This window comes from Antrostomus carolinensis, unplaced genomic scaffold, assembly GCF_000700745.2.
Source record: "Antrostomus carolinensis isolate BGI_N321 unplaced genomic scaffold, ASM70074v2 scaffold2410, whole genome shotgun sequence".
NCBI classification, from domain to species: Eukaryota; Metazoa; Chordata; class Aves; order Caprimulgiformes; family Caprimulgidae; genus Antrostomus; species Antrostomus carolinensis.
The window spans coordinates 31480-50936 of NW_010290382.1; the positions used below are offsets into that span (position 1 = coordinate 31480).

Consider the following 19457-nt stretch of genomic DNA (forward strand, 5'->3'; position numbering starts at 1 on the left):
CACATGTTAAATTAGGGCTGCCACAGGCTGGAGCTGGCCACAGTTTGGCATTAGCTTAGCAAGGAAATCAGGGCATCTTCCCACAGCTGTGCAGGAGACCCCTCGGTCACTGCACAGTCTGACATCAGCACATTATGCTGGGTTCCTGCTCTGTACCATTTGTAGGCAAATGGTGAAACTTTTATCAAATACCTGGTAAGTTCAGATGTCATTTCTGCTACTTATTCATTTGGTGTACAATCCATAGCCCCTTGTCTGACACCGTCTGGCCACTCGTCTAAAGAGGGTTTTGAACTTGAGCTTCAAGTGTGTCTGCAATCTTCCCAGAGATGCTGCGGTGGGTCTCTCACCTCTCCAGCTTCCAGAGTGAATCAGAAGCAGGGAAGTGGGGAGGTTGCAATAATATCTTCCAAATTAATCTCCAGAAGTAAAGAATCCAGAGTCTAGAATAAACACACACTGCACTTCTTTGCAGCATTACAGGGGCTCAGAGAGAACAAGAGACAGGGTCTGGAGCAAGAGCTACAGCCACAGAATTACACAGTACACTGGCCCTGGACACACACAGGCTTGCAGTTACTCAGGCTCTATACGTGAAACCTTGCAGGAATACTTATTTGCATATAAAATGTTAATACAGCACATGTCAAACACAATTGCATGCACATGAACAGTGGCAAACAGAGCTGGGAATCCAAAAATCAGACCTTGACATGCTCGGGGGGGAAAAAAAAAAAAGAAAAAAGGGAAAAAAAAGCGCCCAAGCTCTTGGCCTTGCTCTTCATGTTTCTTTGGCCTTGTATTTGGAATACAAGCAATACAGAATCCGCATTGTAGTCTTCATATCTCCATTCACAATATCTGTGGATACATAAACCAGAAACAACAAAACCAGATGGGAAGTATTAGCAATCCACGGAATAGAAATAGACTGCAACTGCCAAAGACAATCCTCCACCTTTCCCCAATTGTAAGGCAAACTTAGACAATCTAATTGTAACAAGAAGCAAAACAGGGACTACAGAGCTAGCAAGATTCTTCACTAGCAGAGAACAGAGCAGATAATTTGATAGGACTTTACAGGTTTAGTTTTCTATGATTCTTCTACGGCAGAAATCATGTTGGGAATCACCTGACATTTTATTTTTTGGCTGTAATGCTTCCATCATGTTTTGCTGCTGTTGGCTGTTTTTTTTTTTATATTTAGTTTTCAGCTTCCATGTTCTTGGCTAAATAAATTGCTCTTGTATTTAATAATTGCAGTGGAAGAGAGTAACTGATTTAGAGGGTTTACTGTTCTTCTTACAGTGCTGTAAGTCACCAGGAGAAAGACTGACAATGAAACACTAGTAAATGAGATCCTTGAACAGTGTAAATACAGTAGCTGTAATAAGTACCCCTAAATCATATTAAATTCAGTCACTAGCTGAGGATTTTGAAGGTAAAGGACCTGCAGATGTTGGCAGCAATATTTCTTATATTGATCAACTCTGTATTTGAGGCAATGCAGAATAGCCAGAAGGAAGGAAAGAAAGCATTAGTTTAACTCGTTCCATACAAAAGGTAGATCTCAGCATGGAGACCAGAGCTCATGCAGATTACTCTTTTCAAAGTTAATATAAATAGCTTTCCAGACTCCTAGATCTGTGCAATACGGCAAAAAGCCCACAATTCGTGCATGCCTATCATGCAAATTGCCAACATCACCAAAGCATTAGTGGAAAAAGAAAACGAAAGAAAAACAATAGAAAGTACTAAATTCTATGCTTCCCTCTCCATGATGCCATGGCTTACGTACTAAACACAGGCACCCACTTGCTTCCGAATAACTAACAGGGGAAGAGATACTGCTTTCTATTTTTAATAAAGATTTAATTTCCTTATTCAACAACAAGATTTTGAGCTTGATGGAGGAATGATGGGGTAAGGTTACATGCCATGCAAGAGGTCAGGTGAAGCAGTCACAGGACCATCCATCAAGGCATCCACATCCCTCATCCCACCAGGAGCTGGTCAAAAATTTTTCTGTGGAGCATTTTTTAATTGGAAAATTGGACTCAACCAAAAGAAACTTTTTTTTTTTTTTTTTTTTTTTGTGGTGAGGCAAGAGAGAGGAACATGCATGTACATTGACTCAGCAATGAAAGCATTCACCTGGGTGTAAGAGATCAAGATTCATCTCCTAGGTCTGAACTAGGCAGAATGGCAACTTAAAACCTAGGACTTTCACATTCAGGAGACTGACCCAACAGCTCTTCTGGGTTTGAAAAGAGCCATGAGTGTTTCTGATTTTCATGGCATATTCTGCAAAGTATTCTCCTGCATGAAACAAGCCTGTTTTTAACACACTAAAACTTTTTATGAGACAGGAAAATAGCTGTCCCTCTAGCTCAGCTGCCATCATTTCCCTAGGAGCTGCCACTGTTTTAAATCTTTAACAAATACTGACTTACCAAACAGTTTAAGTTTAGCGTAAAGTTACTTAACTTAGAACAATCCAACATTTTTGGTATAGAAATAAAGATTATTCAAAACAATTCTCAACTTTATTACTGTTCATTATGAACGAATAGCTATGGGGCAGCCATATAATGCAATGTGTCATTGTCACACTGCAGAAACTACTTTCTTCAGTTACCCTAACTTCTGCTAAGCCAGGATATTAGCAATTCTATTCCAGACAAGTTGGCATGTCATGACTCACCTTCAGAGTTCACAGAAAAATTCAGAAGACCTCCATCTGTCAGCAAGTCCAGTGCAAGGTTAACATTGTGAAGCTGTTGACGAGAGAGAGTGAGATCAATGTAACAGAAAATATTTTCCACCCAAAGGTGCAGAGGCTAGGACGTTTTGCAAACATTTCTCTGGAGCTGAAGTAAGATACTGATTCATAAATATGTAGTCATAGTCATCTCCTTAGTTTTGATGAAGTGCTCTTCAGAATTTCTACCAATTGTCACATGAAATCAGATGTAAAAATCCATCTCCAAAAAAATGTATCCCATGAGGCCAGCAGAAGAATCAATTTATTTAAAAATAGACCTTGCATGTGAAAGTCTTGTGTTAATGGATGTTTCCACAGGGGAAAGAGGTTAGATTCATAACTGGATATAACAGATGCATAGAATTTATTTCTACTTTTTTTTTTTTTTTTTTTTTTAAACAATGCCCATATGCTTACCACATTTGGAACAAATAAAAAATACCTAAGTAAAGAGTTGTCTATATTTCATTCAGAATCACAAAGATTGGAAATCTTCTGATCACCTGTATTTGTGAGCTATAAGTTTATGTTTCAACATATAAAGATGTCTGTCTATACATGGTAACAGCAATGATGATATCCTTAATATTACTCATGAGAAATTAAGCACATGCCTATGCATGAAGGCTGGGGTTTTTTTCCTGATTTTTCCTCACTTGTTTTTCCTCTCCCTTTCCACGTAAAACCAGCATCACATGTATATGCTGTAGTCATGAATGATTTTTTAAAGTAATATAACATCCCATTACTAGCTCCTTACAGCTTAAGGGGAGTTGTTTACTTCACTGCTAATTAGCAAGCTCCCTTCCTCTAATGAACTAACAAGACCTGAATGAACTTCAAATCGTCTCTTTGTACATTCCCTAGGCTGCAGAGTAATTTACTCTTTGGGAGGCAGATCATGACTGCTGCTGTGCTGTTCCCTGTTATCTTTTGACAGTAAGCACAGGGGTCCCACACACATAAGCCAAGCAAAAACTGTGTGCACTGAAGCGAAGCAACAGATTTATGTTTTACCTGGTTCTCTAATTTACAAGTAACTGAGAATGACAGTTTGGATTTGGGCTCGTTTTTTTCCTCTGATGGCCAGCAGACAGGAAAGCTTAAGCTTCTACAGATCTACACAATTTTCTGGTTGGAATGAATAAATCAAATGTTTTCTTAATGAGCCAACATAGATAAAAGGGGCACATTTCCCTCTCTATAATGCATATGAGATTTGCAAGGAATGACTTCAAAATAAATCTTCAGACAGAAATATTGACAATTACCAAAGAAAGGCAACCTAGAAAAATAAGTTGTTTCATCCAGCTGCACTTCCAGACTCCAAAGAGCTGGACAATTCTCTAGGATTTACAACCTGACAGAGGTCAGGACATTTAGGGTATTTCAGCTCTAGGCCTGTTTCAGCAAAAGTACCAATTTTTGATAAGCACAAGGGCCCTCCTTCTTCATCTTCTTCAGCTCCTGACCACATAACTTCACCCCTAATTTCAGCCTGACCTATTTCGTGATTATATTATTTGCCTCAGAATACATCCTTTTCTCTACACGAGAGCCCAGAGCTGGACTTTCTTAATAATTATTTGTCAATCTCATTTTTTGGTAATAAACACCGAGAAAACCAGCAACAAACCTACCCATGCGCAGCATTGTCTTCTTGCATCTGTAGGTAGGTCACCTCCCAAATTTCTGTTCCTACGTTCCTCACCCCTCCTGTCCCTCTAACACGGGCTCCTGCCTTCCCTATTTCTTGTTTCTATTTCCTCCTCACTATCTCACTGCTTCCAACCCCACTTCCCCTCCTTGCGATTCATGAGGTGTACGTACCAGCACTGAACCCCAAGCTTTCCGCTTGACTGAAATTTGATGCACCACACCAATCGTAACGGTGCGTGTAGTTGTCATCATTTTTATAACACAAATGACATACTTTAAATCTCAGCAAAGGTTACATTTTCATACTTTACTGTACCAATTAACGTCTAAAATGACAGGGAGCTAAAAAGCACAGGGGAATTGAAAGACATATTTTATGTATCAATGCCAGTTGAACTATGGTCGCTCAGTATTTTTAGTTATATTGTCATCTCTCTTTTCATCTTGTAATGAACAACAGAGGAAAAACAAATGGTAAATACCACTTTGGCAAACCGTTCAACAGAATTTCAGTACTTGGAAGTAACTTTGCTAAAATGAAATTACTAGGATGTAGAGAATTGTACCAAACCAGTACACAACTCCATTATAGACTTCTCTGAGACCAGTGACCAGCATGTGCAGTATAAGAAAGTCTGAGCTCTGAGCCCTAAAATGTAGGGGTGTCTCATTTCTTCAGAGATATCTGTGAGGTTTGAATAGAACTGATCCAAAAAGAAAAAGGTTACCTATGAAATTTTAAATAAAAAAAGTATTCATGGACTTCCTCTGAAGGAAGTTAATGGAAATGTTAAAAATTTATTTCCAAGTCAATGAACTGGAACAAACAATTTTGAAAACTGAGTGGAGGAGGAGAAAGGGAAGGAAAACAACAAAAAAGTGCTTTGATTTTGTTTGATTCAACCCTTCAAAAATACATTTTCCCCATTCTGAGTCATCTTCAATTTAAAAAAATGTGAATTTTCCTAATACCTTAAAGAGTTATCAACTGACAGCAATAAATTTTTGACAAAATGTGAACCTAGGTCTCAGACAACTGTCCTTTTAAATGTTTTGATGAAAAGCTTCACAGGAGCATTTATTAATTAATACAGGACCTCTGAGAATTTTCATTATAAATTGCCCAAGGCGACTAACTGCGGTGAGGTCGGGAATCAGACAAAAGCCTCGGCTGGGTGGGGAAGTTGTAATGCAAACCATGCCAGAGGAGAGATTCCCTTCTCAGGCAACTCTCAAGCAAAAAGGATCTGACATGTTTCACCTTCAGAGATCTAACTGACTGTAACCCAGGAAAAACAGCTACAGTATCAAGATTTTCAGAGCTATTCAGTGACCCAAATGAAAAATCCCTACCCACACTAGAGACAATTTGAAAAATATCTTAAATATCTCAAAATATATCAACATCCTAGATCTGAGGAGGAGGCATTTACACCGGCAGCCCAGCACATGCTGCCTTCTGACTGACGCCACCTTTGTCTTTTCAAGCACTGATGAAATCTGCCTGTCAAGCACATCTGGCTGGGTAGGTTACAGCTCCCAGCTTTGGGGGAGGAAGAGACAAATTCTCAAAAGCTTCCTAAGCACAGAAGGGGCCTTCAAAATGTTCTAGTCATGTCTTGCTTAAGGTATATTTTTAGGACTGCATAAAGAAACCTCTAGGGATCCAGTTCTGCTATGCAAGAGGTGTCATTCACTTTAAAATGTTGTTTACAGGACAGACTTGTAGGAAATACCACACCAATTCCTGGCCACACAGAACCCCTATTTCACTGGAAGGCTTCAGAAGAATGTTATCTGCCACATAAAAGGCAAGTAACAATATTTTGCCTCCCCTAAGATAATAACTAATTTTGAAGAAGACACCGACATGTTCCAAGGTATTTTAACTGCATTGAGTGTGTGCGTTTGTATTATCCCAAACCACTATCCTGCAAACACTGCAAGCATATGACTTCACATGCAGCAGCAGCAGCAGCTAAAGCAAGAGGCAGAGCTCTTCACTGACATACAGAAGCATTAAATACACAAGATGTTTGAAGCCTCGAGCGCTAAGTAATTAAATAACAACCTACCATTTCCGTAGTGCTGGCTGGAGTCAGGAAGAAATCTCTTAAATTCAGAAAGTAACCCTCCAGTTGTCCAATTAACAGAAGTAAGATAACTCCATCTGCAAACTAGATGAAGAATGATCTGATTATTATTTACTACATTGGCTTTTAGTAAATTATTCCAATAAATGCCATTCTAGCAAGAAAGGAATTTAAATGGTACTCTGGCAAGTGGACAGCCTAATGACTCAGCTCCCTCAACCTCTTCCACAGTGAATTTCGTATTTAGTTTCATAAGGCTCCCAAGTTCATATTAGTAAAAATACGACCTTGCAAAAGGACAGCTATTAAAACCAACTATTCCAGATGTAAAGAGACTTCAGACAACCACAAATGACAAACGTGTAACTATAAAGAAAATAAAATAGTCCCTAGTGCCTGAGATTACAGGATCACAGAATGGTGGGGGTTGGAAGGGACCTCCAGAGATCATCCAGTCCAACCCCCCTACCAAAGCAGGTTCCCTACAACAGGTCGCACAGAAAAGAGTCCAGGTGGGGAACATCTCCAGAGATGGACACTCCACAACCAATCTGGGCAACTTATTCCAGTGCTCCAACACCTTCATGGTAAAGACGTTTTTCCTTAAATTTGTCTGGAACTTCCAGTGTTCCAGTTTTTGCCAACTGCCCCTTGTCCAGTCACTGGGCACCACTGAAAGAGCCCGGCCCCATCCATTTGGCCCCCGCACTTTAGGGATGTATAGACATTGATAAGATCCCCTCTCAGTCTTCTCTTCTCCAGGCTGAATATTCAGGACAAAACCCTTGCAAAACTTCCTTTCTCACAGTTGCCTACCAGGAAGACCCAGAAGAGCACTGGAGCCTGGCTCTGCTTTTCATCCACACAGCATAAATTGCAGGGCTTGCCACTGCTCCAAGGTTCTGACTGCCTGGAGCAAAGCAAGAGCTGTGGGCTGATTTCTCCTGCAGTTATTGTGTACGTGTCTGCAGAAGCAGGGAAAGAAAAAGCCACGAGGGATTGTCCCTGAGCTCATTTCCCATGGCTCACTCGCTGCCTGGCTCCGAGCCAACTGCCGTCTGCCCGCCCCGGTGGCAGTGACAGCGGAGAAGGACAGCAGAGGTATCCAGGGAGGTGATCCTAAGGTGCCTAACGAGCACTTCTCTTGTGATTTCATGGACTCTAAAGAAGCTCGATGTTCAGAGGATGGGACTTTGAAATGTAAAGAAAATCAGGTCTTCCTACTGTGAAACAAACCCAGCATTAAAAATCACTAAGCACCAGCAACCTTGGCTTGCAATTTAATTGTCAGAACACCTTTATTTCCATCCCAACAAAAAGAGTATCCATAGGAGTTGGGCAGACTCTGAAAATTACTCCCTATAGCATTACAAGGGCAGCATTCAACAAAAAGCTGTATTTTTAAATTACTTATTAGCTTCAGATACTTCAGAGACTGAAGCTTGATATCTTAACCTGCAGCTAGAAATAATTGTTATGTTGCCGAGTTTCAGATTACTACAACAAAAAGGAGGAATCTTAATGGTGAGAGGAAACACTCAAACGACTGACAAAACATGGTTAACATGCAGCTTAGAGCAGGCTACCTGAGATTCGATGTCTTTCACATTTAATCCTAATTTTTCAATATGCTGGTTGACAAATTGCAAAAATACCTAAAGAAAACAGAAGGGGAGGAGAGGGTGGAAGAAAAAATAACTTTTTTTCAGTGAAGTAATGAATTATGTTTTACCTTACAAAATTTGATGTCTATTAAAAACGTAAATTACCTTTTTTACAGCATCCAGTTTATCTGGAGCACGGCTAAATAAATCATCAAAGGCATCATCTTCTGTATCAAAACAACATTAATCAGTATTATTTGGAATAACTGTCAGATCAGAGGTTTAAAGTGGCTCCAGAAGGAGAAAGGTGTTCACACCTTACAAGCCAAGAAGAAAAAGAATCGTAGGGGAGACAGGGAAAAAAATCCTGCGTTTTTACTTATCAGCAGACAGGGTGACAGTCCCTTCAGCCTGACTACATCAGAGAAAACAATTTACTTCATTCAACTCTGTAATTTTCACCCGCAGAGGTTCTGAAGATTTGTGCTGCCACCAGTCTGGGCAATGGCTAAGTTTTGCCTCTCTACAGTTTATTTCTTTTCAGTGATGCGTTTTTAACTCTGAACCTCTGGGATAAAACATTGTAAGCAGAGAAGAGCAACACATTTTACTGCTTTCCCCCAAGAGCAGCATTGGTTACATCAAATTTGCAGAAAAACAGCCCCCTTCCTTCAAAAAACCACAAACTAGATACGGGGTTTGGAGGCACTGCCCTTCCTCTGAAAATTCACGGACCTCAAAAACGCCCAGTGCTGCCACTGGGCAGGCACAGAGCTGGTGCCAGCAGTGCTGCACCGGAGAACCAGCACGAGTTCAAAGATTCCCAAGGAAATGAGACTCATTGAAGTCCCTGTGAATGCCCATCCTCACCTCCATTTTCTGCCCAGGTTTAGTGACAGCACTTCTTCACGGTAACTTGGCCAAGAGAATGCTCTGGTTCAAGCATGAACAAAGCCCTTGAAACACCCTTAAAAATTAAGGGCACCCTAGCAGCATCACTAAATGGAAAACCATTTTTATCTACAGTGCAGGAAAGCAAAGGCAGCTTTGCTTAAGGAAGATTCCTCCCAAAAGTCAGCGACAGAGAATCTCTGCCGTGAAAGGGCTTCTTCAGGTTTCTCTGTTCTCCCTCTTAGGGAGTTGCTGCAGGAGCAATGTCAGGGAATAGGAGAATCCATCAAACAAATCACTGAGCAACAGTCTGAAACCTGCACCGATCTCGCAAACGAGAGAGCCCTCTTCTGGAGCCACGCTTTGGGATTTCTCTCTTTGTTAAGCAAGCCGTGTCAAAAATAGAGAGAGCGAGCATTTTGAAGAGTGAATTGCAGGTTTTTCTTTCCATTAGAATCAGCCCACTGGAAGGAACACTTAATTACAGGGGTTTTTTTCCACAATTTCAGCTCACACTAGAGACCACTCAGTGAAGTAAGTGATAAATATGTATTAAATTATAGTTTGCACCTCTGCAAAGGATGAAAACTCTAAAATAAAGGGCACAGCAGAGAATTAAAACAGTTGCCTTGATTCACTGGGGATGCAACATGCTGCTTTGCATCAAGGAAGAGCAGCTCACACTGAAGCCTGAGCATGCTCAGACTTTCTGCAGGCTCTGCACACATGGACATTTTTTCACCTCAAGTGTTTCGCAGCCCTCAAACGCCTTTAGGGTAGAAACTCTGGGGATGCTGGTTTTACTGAGCTGCTATCCCTAATCCAGTATCAGCAGATTTCAAAATCTCATTTGCAAACCGTGGAAAGGAAAGTGCATTGAAACTGGTAGCAACAAGAAGTACAACTCTCAAGCCATTATGGTCATAAATGGTGGCAGCAGTGAATGAGGTCAAGGCATAAATCCAAGACATACTGTGCCCCAAGCCAGGACTTCTCTGTTGGGCCATCAAACCACTGTTTAATTTCTTGTCTCACCTCCCATCTGTTGCCTGTAGCTCACGGGCAAGGTGACCACACAATTTCCAAACTATATTGTATTGATATGAACACACATTAACAGAAGATATTTGAAGAAAAACCCTAGAAGAAATCCATGAACCTCCATTAACTCTAGTGAAACATACTGATTTTATCATGAGGTAAAGCCAGATCAGAATGTGGTGTATAATAGCACGTAATAGCAAAACACTGAACTTGGCAATGCTGGTACTTACGTGCCTGCGCTTCTAAATTCTCTCTAAAAGTGCAACAGAAAGCAAGAATTAGAAAAAACATTCAACAGAACTAATCTTACGAATAAGCAAAGCTTATCTGGGCCATCAGCTTTCTTGTAAAGCAGGAGATATAGTAGAAAGCGCCATTAACTTTATGTCAGAGTAACTTTCCAACAGACATTTTTAAGTACATTGTATATCTGTACAGACTCTTGGAAGTATATGAGATTTTAACTGGCCCACAGACCAATGAACATTTATTTTATAAGCACAATCCAGAATATCCTCTTCCAATAAGCTGCTCATGATATTAGAGTTTGAAGATATTCTAGTATATAAACGGTTATAGGAGGAAAATCTGTTTCTAGTTCTTGGAATGATGTCCATATTTTCTCTGTATATAAATAGTATCCTACTACTTAACTGCTTTAATAATGACAGTACCTCACAAACTCAGCAAGCTTTCTTTCACAGTAAAATATGAAAAGAACTGCCTCATTTCTTTTTATTTAATGACACAACAGCAATAAATGAGAAGTAGATTTACACCACTATGGCTTTAGAAAATTTCAAATTTAGTCTGGGACAGGTAAATTTACAGTACTTGATTTTTATTATGTTTGTTTTTATATTCCATGGCAATGACAAACACTAAGCCTCAAAAATAGTCGTACACATTCTTTTAGAGAAGTTTATATGAAGAGTAAAGAAGGGTATTATACCTTAATACTGAATCTGAAGAGGGAAAAAAAAAAAAAAAAGGGAAATAAATCAGAGAAAGCTCTCATGCATATGCATGCCGGGGTTTACACTTTTTTGTCATCATCGTGATCCCAGCTATTTTTTCTAAGGGAGAACACACCCACAATATTTCCTTTCTGATTGACAGTGTAAAAAACAGATATATCCCCTCTTACTTGCTTCCTGTGACATATTCCACTGCATTTTTTGTCTTTAATCCTCTGGAGGTGTTCTGTTGAAAAGATAATAAATATTTTTGGTTTTCTTACACAAAAAAATTTTGTAACCATTAGAGTCTTTCATGACCAGTGTGCTGCCTTTAATGATTACCAGAGGGCTTTTATGCAAGAAGTCCAGCACAATTAGTACTGGAGAGGTTGTTGCACCCTTCTGCTCTCTTCACTCTTCAACCAGAAGTTGCCTACTTGCCCGTCAGAAGAAGTCAAAGGAGAAACGTGGTCCCTCAGGCGGTGAAGTTCAGAAGCTGACATGTTCACCTGGGGGGCTTGATGAATGCATCAAGCTGCCTTGGGCAGGCAATGATTTCCTTGCACACCTCGCTGCATTAAGGACTCTTTAGTTTTACAGCACTGGAGGTGGTCACCTCTGCCTTATAACAACCTCAATGCCATGGCCTGCCACCCATCAATCAATCCCTCCTGCAAGTGGACTTAGGTTTAGTGGGTTGCTTGAATGCATCAAGCTGCCTTGGGCAGGCAATGATTTCCTTGCACACCTCGCTGCATTAAGGACTCTTTAGTTTTACAGCACTGGAGGTGGTCACCTCTGCCTTATAACAACCTCAATGCCATGGCCTGCCACCCATCAATCAATCCCTCCTGCAAGTGGACTTAGGTTTAGTGGGTTGCTTAGATTTAGGTTGGTCATTCTTACTACTTCCAAAGCCACCTAGGATCTTTGCTCATGTCCTTTATATCTTTGTTTCTTTATCTAAATCTCAGTACTCCATGAAACATCAAAAAACCCAGTGGTTCAACCCAACTGACAGTCTGAGAAACAGGAGAGGATGGGCATACCTGCTGCTTTAGTCAGGTTCCTGGCAAACATCTCTTATCTGAGGAAAAGCTTCTTTATTTTGAGGGTGACAGAGCACTGAACACGCTTCCCAGAGACATTGTGGAGTCTCCTTCTCTGGAGATATTAAAAACTGGCCTGCATGCAGTCCTGTGCAACCTGCTCTAGCTGTACCTGCTTTGGCAGGGGGGTTGGACTAGATGATCTCCAGAGGTCCCTTACAACCCTGACCATTCTGTGATTCTGTAATTACAGAAGTCTTTGGTGTTTGCCACTCTCCCCTTTTAGGCAGTGAAAAACACCCTTGGTTTACAGACTGAGTAAACTCCTTTGGGTCAACTCATCACTGAAAAGCAGCACGCCCAGCCCCGCTGGGTCAAAGGCACACCCTTCCTGCAGGTACCGTTGCAGAAAGCCCAAGCCTTCTCTGGTGTCCTTTGGGCTTCCTCAGCACTTCCCCCTTCCTGCCCTTGACCCCTCTGCTGAGCTGTGCCTTTGTGAGCTTTCCTCGCTTTTGTTCTGGCCATTACCATTCCCATCAGGGGCATTGATTTCTCCTACAGGGAACCAGCTCACTACCACAACCCCCTTATCTCCATTGCTGCTCCTTTCTCTCTCAGGGTTAACAGCCCTTTCCATGCTGCGGTTTGACAGATAATCCCTCCCAATTTCTACAGCAGAGGCACTTGCAGCCCCATAAGGCACTAGATGGAGGGCTGCTGTCCTCAGAGTCTGGGTTGTCACAGATCAGACCCACACGACAGGAGCAATACATAATTTGGACTCCAGTAGACAGACCACTCCTCTGCTGAAGTGTTCAGCTGAGATGGGGCCACAACAGCTACCTTTGCAGAACCAAGCTCCAGGAGAAGGTGTCCCCCCAGGACACAGGTAGCTCAAGGGCATCCTTTGTTTCAGTTCCAGTTATGATCCTACGAAGCAGGAAGAGTGCTAGGTCATGCCATACAGACCATGTGCTGGGCTCCCAACACCACTGAATTGCAAACCTTCTGTTAAAACCCTAACACAGCTGCTAACTTTTGCAATTGCATCCCAAATTGTGGGATAGTTGATGTTCTCCTCAAGTGCCAGCATTGACTTTAAGAAACAAAATAGAGGAAGAAAACATGTAGATTTCAGCTTGTAGAGAAAAATACCAAAATGTGACCCCAATTTGAAGGGGAGTAAAAACTCCTTTCTCCTAAAGAAATAAATCCTCAGCACTAACCCAGCATCACAATTTATGAGTGCAGGCTTCTATTTTAAAACACTTAGAGATGGTAACAGCAGAATTTTTTCTTTTTCTTCTTTACAGAGGTCAACAGCTGTTTTCAGTTTGGACCATTCTTTTTTTTTGATCAAGGAGAAAAAACATCACAGTGTTTCTACCCTTTTGAAGGTACAGTATCTGAACTGAGAACAAAATGACAGCCTACTCCAGCAAACTCAGAAATTAAAAGGCACAGTTCACAGAAAATACAACTATGTCTTTCACAGCTGCACACACATTTCTCCCTAATTCTAAGCTAATTAGTCTTGTGAAAGGCCTCTAGGATCTACTGTAACAAATGGTGAAACTATAATTACCTCAATGGTGATTGTTTCCACTTGAACATTTGGAGGCATGGCCAGGTTGGGTTTGAAGTGCTTTGCTATTGCAACCAGAAGATGCAGTGTGCTCAATAAGTCCTTTGTCAAGATAGCTATTCCGTGAGAAGAAAGAAAACAATGTTTAGTTTGCAAAACAAGTAACCTTCTCTCTAATATCATAAACTGTGCCTGTGCAGAGGATCCCAAAGCCATGGAGGGCCACAACACAGGTGGGACATCAGATTGGGGTTTATATAACATCACCACTCAGCAATACCACACCTTAGAAGTCCTTTTTGTGAGACACACACATGGGTGTTGAGGGTGCTAAGTGGTCCACAAGCCCTCTACACATTGAGGGGATGCAGCTTACATGGCCAAGTCAGGGTCAGATATTCCAGTCTCACTTCTGATTCAACTCGTAATTGAAAACAGGTTGTTTAATTACTGTTCTGGCACCCCTTTGCTTCCTCCCTAGCAGAGGAAGCCCCGTGATGGATAAAGTGCTCCAATTTCACTTCTGCACCTACATTCCACACTCCATTTCAGCTGACTTTCTTCCAGTTGCAAACACTTAGCCACAGCTTCCAGAATCACAGAGAGTTTCTGTCGCTGTTTTTTTTCTGTTAATGCGATCTTGTCAACATCCAGCTTGAGAGATCCTAGGTTTTCTTTGACAGAGAGTCCATAGGAAGGAGAAAAATGTATTTTAACACCACCATAGGAAAAAAAAAAATAAAAATCAGAGACATAAAATGACAGCAAAGCACACAAAGTCTCGTTTTACATGTTCAATACCACTTAATAGCTCCCACAGCTGCACATCCCACAGCTGTATGTCTTGTTAAACTCCTGCACTCTCTGGAAGCCTCAGTAAAATCAGTGAAGCCCTGCAAAGGGGAGAGGACTCAAGTCATTCCTTGTAGCACCATACCCCAACTCTAGCACTCCACATTCTTAGTGGAACCTACAAGAATCCAATGAGTGAATCTTTCCTGTATACAAAGGCAATATCAACTTACACCTAGAGAAAAAAATCCCAGCTCATTGCTCACACAAGTCAACTATGAAAATAAGCCAATCCTGCTCATGCTGCTGCCCTCAGCCTTGGTTAAAAGGAGATAGGATTTGAAAGACATTCCCAAAGTGAGTGAAAGGGAAAAGAAAAATGAAGTAGGGACAGGTGAAATAGAACAACAGGCTGTTCTAAGAGGTCACATCTTTACACAAACACCTCGTAGTTTAGACAGCCTCTTTGATTTTCATCAGTTCCAGTTCCAGGTTGGTGCTTTAAACCTAGATTTTTATTTATTTATTTATTTATTTATTTTTTAAGCAGCAAAACAAATTATAGTGATGATTGCATCCAATGTTTCTGGTAGCATCTCAAGTCACCTTTGTGCTCCTGGCTTATGAAGCCCTCCTTCCCTTTGGAGGCACTGTAATTTCACACTTCAAAGCTAACCTTTTTATTATGTTAACTAGCAGGTAAAAAGACTTTCTTAGAAGAAAAATAATTATATAAAAACAATAGCAAAACATCAGGCACTTGTTCAGAACTGCAGTTATCACAGATGGTTCACAGTGCAGCACTTTCTCCCTCAGTGAGAAGCAAGAATCCAGCAGATCACTGCTTTGCCACCCCTGAGGTCTGTTTTCTGATCTGAAGTTCCTCCACGATGTGCTTGAGAGCTAAAGTCAAAGCAACAGCTTACCCAAAAGATGGTGGAGTACCAGCCCATCATACAGATCTTCTTCCAGACTTTTAACTACTATGTGTTCCTCTTTCAGAGTTGTGTTAATCCAGTCAATCAATAACTGCAGAGGAAAACGAAGCAGCTGGCAATTACATTCTTGTTGTCTAGACAGTAGAGCACTCTGTGCTATATTGTATTTCACCTTTCTCCTTAGCCTCTTATCTCACATCTTGGTTTGCTTTCAGCCTCCACTTCCTTTGTGCTTTTTGGTTGTTTTTCAAAGGGAATTAAGTATCAGTTAGCTCTCCCTAACTTTCAAGCGAGATAGATGTTTCACGAGTTATATTCCTATGAATTTTATAGAAATAGTTATACAGGTGGAGAGCCAGACCCTATTCCCACTAACATCAGGGAAAAGGCTGCAGAATACACTTCCCAACCTCTGCCTTGATTAGACATTACAGAATTCACATAAATTCAACTGTCAGACAAAAGTTTGTAAGAAAAGAGGCTTTACTCATTCTGTTGGTTGTTTCTTGTCATCCATGTCACTAGCACTCCTCCCTTTCCTCTCCTATTTTTGTTTTCTATTTCTTTTTGTCATTTTGTACTAATCTGTCTCCAAATACCTTTTGGGGTGAAAAAAGCATTTTGTTTATTTTGCTTTCTTATGTGGCGTTCCTCCCATTGCCCTTTGCAATATCCTTCCTGCCTTTGCAGGGGCAGGCTGCTCAGGAAGCCAAGGGCTGGCTACTACTGGAAAGGAACCATATTCCCAGTTACATCCCCTGGCCCTGCAGCCCCTTCCTTGAGCACTGTGCTCCTGCACAGGAGACCCAAGAAGCTCCTCAGCACTTCCCCAAGCATGTGTTTTATCCACATGTGTTGATAGAAAGGGAAGATGACCTGCTGAAGCAGAACTGAAAAGCAGTAGTCCCAGCTGGCTGTGAACAAGAACCTCTCAAAAGAGGGATGAGTATTGCTTCTATCACTATTATTGCTACAAGTCAGTGTCTGGAGTTCGTTGTGTAGATAATATCCTCCTCACTTGCTGTAAACAGAGGAGAAAATTCATAGCAGATCCCTGTAAGTTAGCCAACATTAACAAAAATGTAAAAAGCATTTTGGGGTGGGTGGGGGGGGAAGTATCTCTGAGATGCTTGAAACCACACAAGAAACAAAATGCCTGGCATCAGCACTTGCCTGAACTGAGAAGCTGTCAAAGTGCTTGCAATACACTTCCTCAGCTAAGAAGTAACAAGAATTTTCTAGAGCAGAAAGCTGTGCTCCCCAGCTAGTGCTTGCTTGCAAGACCTGGTGATGCCTTAAATGTGTGAGGGATAGAGCGGTACCCCAAATTTAATGCTACAACCAGATGGAAGTCGGAAAAGCAGAAAGTATTGCTGAGTACAGATCTACGAGACCCCTCGTTTGCTAACTCTGCTTTAATCATTGTCCTAGATGTCCACATCCACAGCCTGCAGCTCACACAGCTCTGCTTTCAGTCCAGTTGTTGGGGTCTCGCTCAGCTGCAGAGCAGAGCCTTGTGTCTAAAAATAAGTAAACAGGGAAAGGAGGAGTACTTCCAAGAAGTTTGCTACTGGCTTCCAAATGTAGCCATCTTCTATTCTACATGCTGTTTGATATTTATAGTAACTGCAGTGAGCCATTTCATATTCCTTACTTCCCCAAAGCCACCTCAAAATGAAAATGCAGTGGAACAGTCTTTCTCCCAGGTCAGTTTCTTTGCTTCCCTTATTCTTCCTTTGAAGATGCCTCCCTGTTCCCCTCTCCATCCCAATCTCTTCTCTAGAGGAGCCATGAACTCTTTCAATTAAGAAGGCAATCAGTGGCACTGATGGGCACTGACTGGGTCCTCCCTTGGGACCCAATTTCCACCTCCTCACCATCCAAGGAAAATAAATTACACAGTGAAGAACATTGTTTCAGAAGCCCCTGATGGGAAATGGATTAAGCACTGAAGCTCACAGAAATCTTCATAAACTGATGAAAGCTCTTAATTTTTGGCAGTCTGGAAAGAACAAATTCAGTGTCTCTGTAGACAACATAATTGCATTTTGCAGCACCACCTTTCAGATTTTCTCTTTTGCATAAAAACATTGTGAAAGCCTGACACAGAATTAAATCTTTTTGATCAAATGTGCAAAAAGGTTTAAGAAAACATAATCAAGAAACTCACATATTTATGGATTCATGAATGCCATATAATACACACATCAGCACACAGCCTAAGCTGGTTTTCATAATATTTATAACAACTTCAGTATCTCCATAATGCAAGAAGTCTGGTCTCATAAGAGACATGCCACTTTTCTTCCAGGAAATTTCAGTATGCCAGCCTTCCCCTGGGCTGTGCCATTAGAGAAAAGCAGTGATTGAATGCACCTGGGATATTTTCAAAATTAAATGGAAATAAAGTACTTCCCCATGAAATAGGATTCATCCTTCAGTTACCTCAAGCAGACAATGTAACATACAACAACTTGAAAGCTCTTCTCCTGAATTGTTGGTGACTTGCATACCCTTTATCCCTTCTCCCTCTGCTCTATGCTATCCTCATCAGGCTGCCACTGGAGGTAAAAGACAAGACTGTCATAAATCAGTACAACAATCCTAAAAGTTGTTATCATGGGATCAGGGCAGCAAACCTGCGTGCATCTGAATATCTCTCTATTCACAGCAAATGGGTTTTCTTTCGGTGACCATCCACTGTTCCAGCTGGATTCTCATTGCTATTACACTATCATTACAATGAGCTAGTGACTGGGTGCTTCTGGTGTGGCTCATCCACACATCCCAAGCTAGAGGAGGCATCATATAGGAAGAAACTCAGTTTATAAATCTACACTTCAGTTTACACACAGCAGTGACCACTCTTGGGTGATGCAGGCATTTGAAGCTTGGTCCTGTACGGCCCCAGCCACCCTGGCACTGTGCATAACCAACAGCTCTGGTTCACTTGCGTGGAGCCCAAGTATCAAAAGCAGAGCTTGGCCCCATCCGTAGGGAGTGGGAGACTGGGGACAAGAGTTGCATAATTTACAGGGTTGAGCAACACAACAGGTTAACACAACTTGGGTGAGGGTTAAAAAATATAGTCAAAGAAATGGTACCAGTTTTAATTCTTCCAATTTGGGATTTTTGCTTGAGGTTGGGTTTATGAGTTTCTTCTTCTCACCTATGAAAGGAAGCAAACAAGATCCATTACAATTATCAGATATGACTAAACCAAGTTTGCTGTAAAATCTGTTATCAGTTTAATACTACTCAATATCACTAACTGTCATATGTTGAAACACTGTCATTTTTTATTTTAACTGATTCCTTATGAGCAAGAAAATGGTATATCAGACTGTTAAGACTGCTGTTGGAAATTATGCTTCAATGCAAGTCAAATTAGTAAGATCTAGACAGACAATTTTGGAAAGAGGAAAACAAACCTGGTCAGATCCTTATTTGTGAAATGTAAATGTCAGTTAAAGAACCAGATAGAATTTTTGTCACTTCTTCATGATCTGCCTCTAGAGAGCCAGCATCCAGATTATACACACAGAGCTTACTCACTGCAGATAAAACCATGGGACCACTGCTGAAAAATATATGATTAATTTGTACTGCATATTTTCTGCTTGGTTCTTCAGGTCATTCTTTGGACCTTTTTCTGTCCTGGTTCATAAAGTACATACCTGGAGTGATGACATTCTCAGCTAGGAATGCATTAAGTGCAGCAGGCTGTGTAAACACATTTAAAAAGTCTGGATTCATTGTCTTTTCTCACTCCTGGTAAACTGGTAAAAAATATGGGGGGGGGAAAGGAACATGAGTAAAGGCATGTAAAAATCAAAATTAATGCTTAGAAGACAAACAAACTGAAGGGTTTTTTCAGTTCTTATTTCATGATTGGTGGATTACTTGAAAAACAAATCTGAAAATGTATTTAAATGTCTGTAAAGCAAAAGAAGTTAAAAATAACTTTCCTTTTTTCTGCTAACCATCAAAATGCAGGAAAAAGGCCCTGAAGTACTAAAATTTGCCTTAATTCCATATAACCCCGTTTCATCTGAATTAGATTAGTAAAACTCTGTTTC

General features: G+C 40.9%; 1 protein-coding gene across 1 annotated transcript; it reads right to left on the reverse strand.

Moving 5' to 3' along the window:
* Positions 1-742: 742 nt before the first annotated feature.
* PARVG (parvin gamma) lies at positions 743-19134 on the reverse strand. The gene is made up of 12 exons (XM_010172777.1): positions 19056-19134; positions 18483-18547; positions 15367-15469; positions 14182-14322; positions 13649-13764; positions 11203-11258; positions 10286-10308; positions 8286-8347; positions 8103-8171; positions 6499-6600; positions 2705-2777; positions 743-861 (listed from the first exon to the last, which is right to left on the reverse strand). Exons 1-12 carry the CDS (start codon positions 19132-19134, stop codon positions 782-784), a joined length of 969 nt encoding a protein of 322 aa, XP_010171079.1. The 3' UTR covers positions 743-781.
* Between the last annotated feature and the right edge of the window lie 323 nt (positions 19135-19457).

What these genes read in the sequence shown, in the direction of transcription:
- PARVG (XM_010172777.1), bottom strand. Translation starts at nt 19,134, where the DNA reads ATGAATCCAGACTTTTTAAATGTGTTTACACAGCCTGCTGCACTTAAT. An exon ending in AACTGGATGCTGTAAAAAAG is followed by an intron (nt 8,172 to 8,285) that starts GTAATTTACGTT and finishes TGTTTTCTTTAG; the next exon opens with GTATTTTTGCAATTTGTCAA. An exon ending in TTTTTCTGTGAACTCTGAAG is followed by an intron (nt 862 to 2,704) that starts GTGAGTCATGAC and finishes ATGTATCCACAG; the next exon opens with ATATTGTGAATGGAGATATG.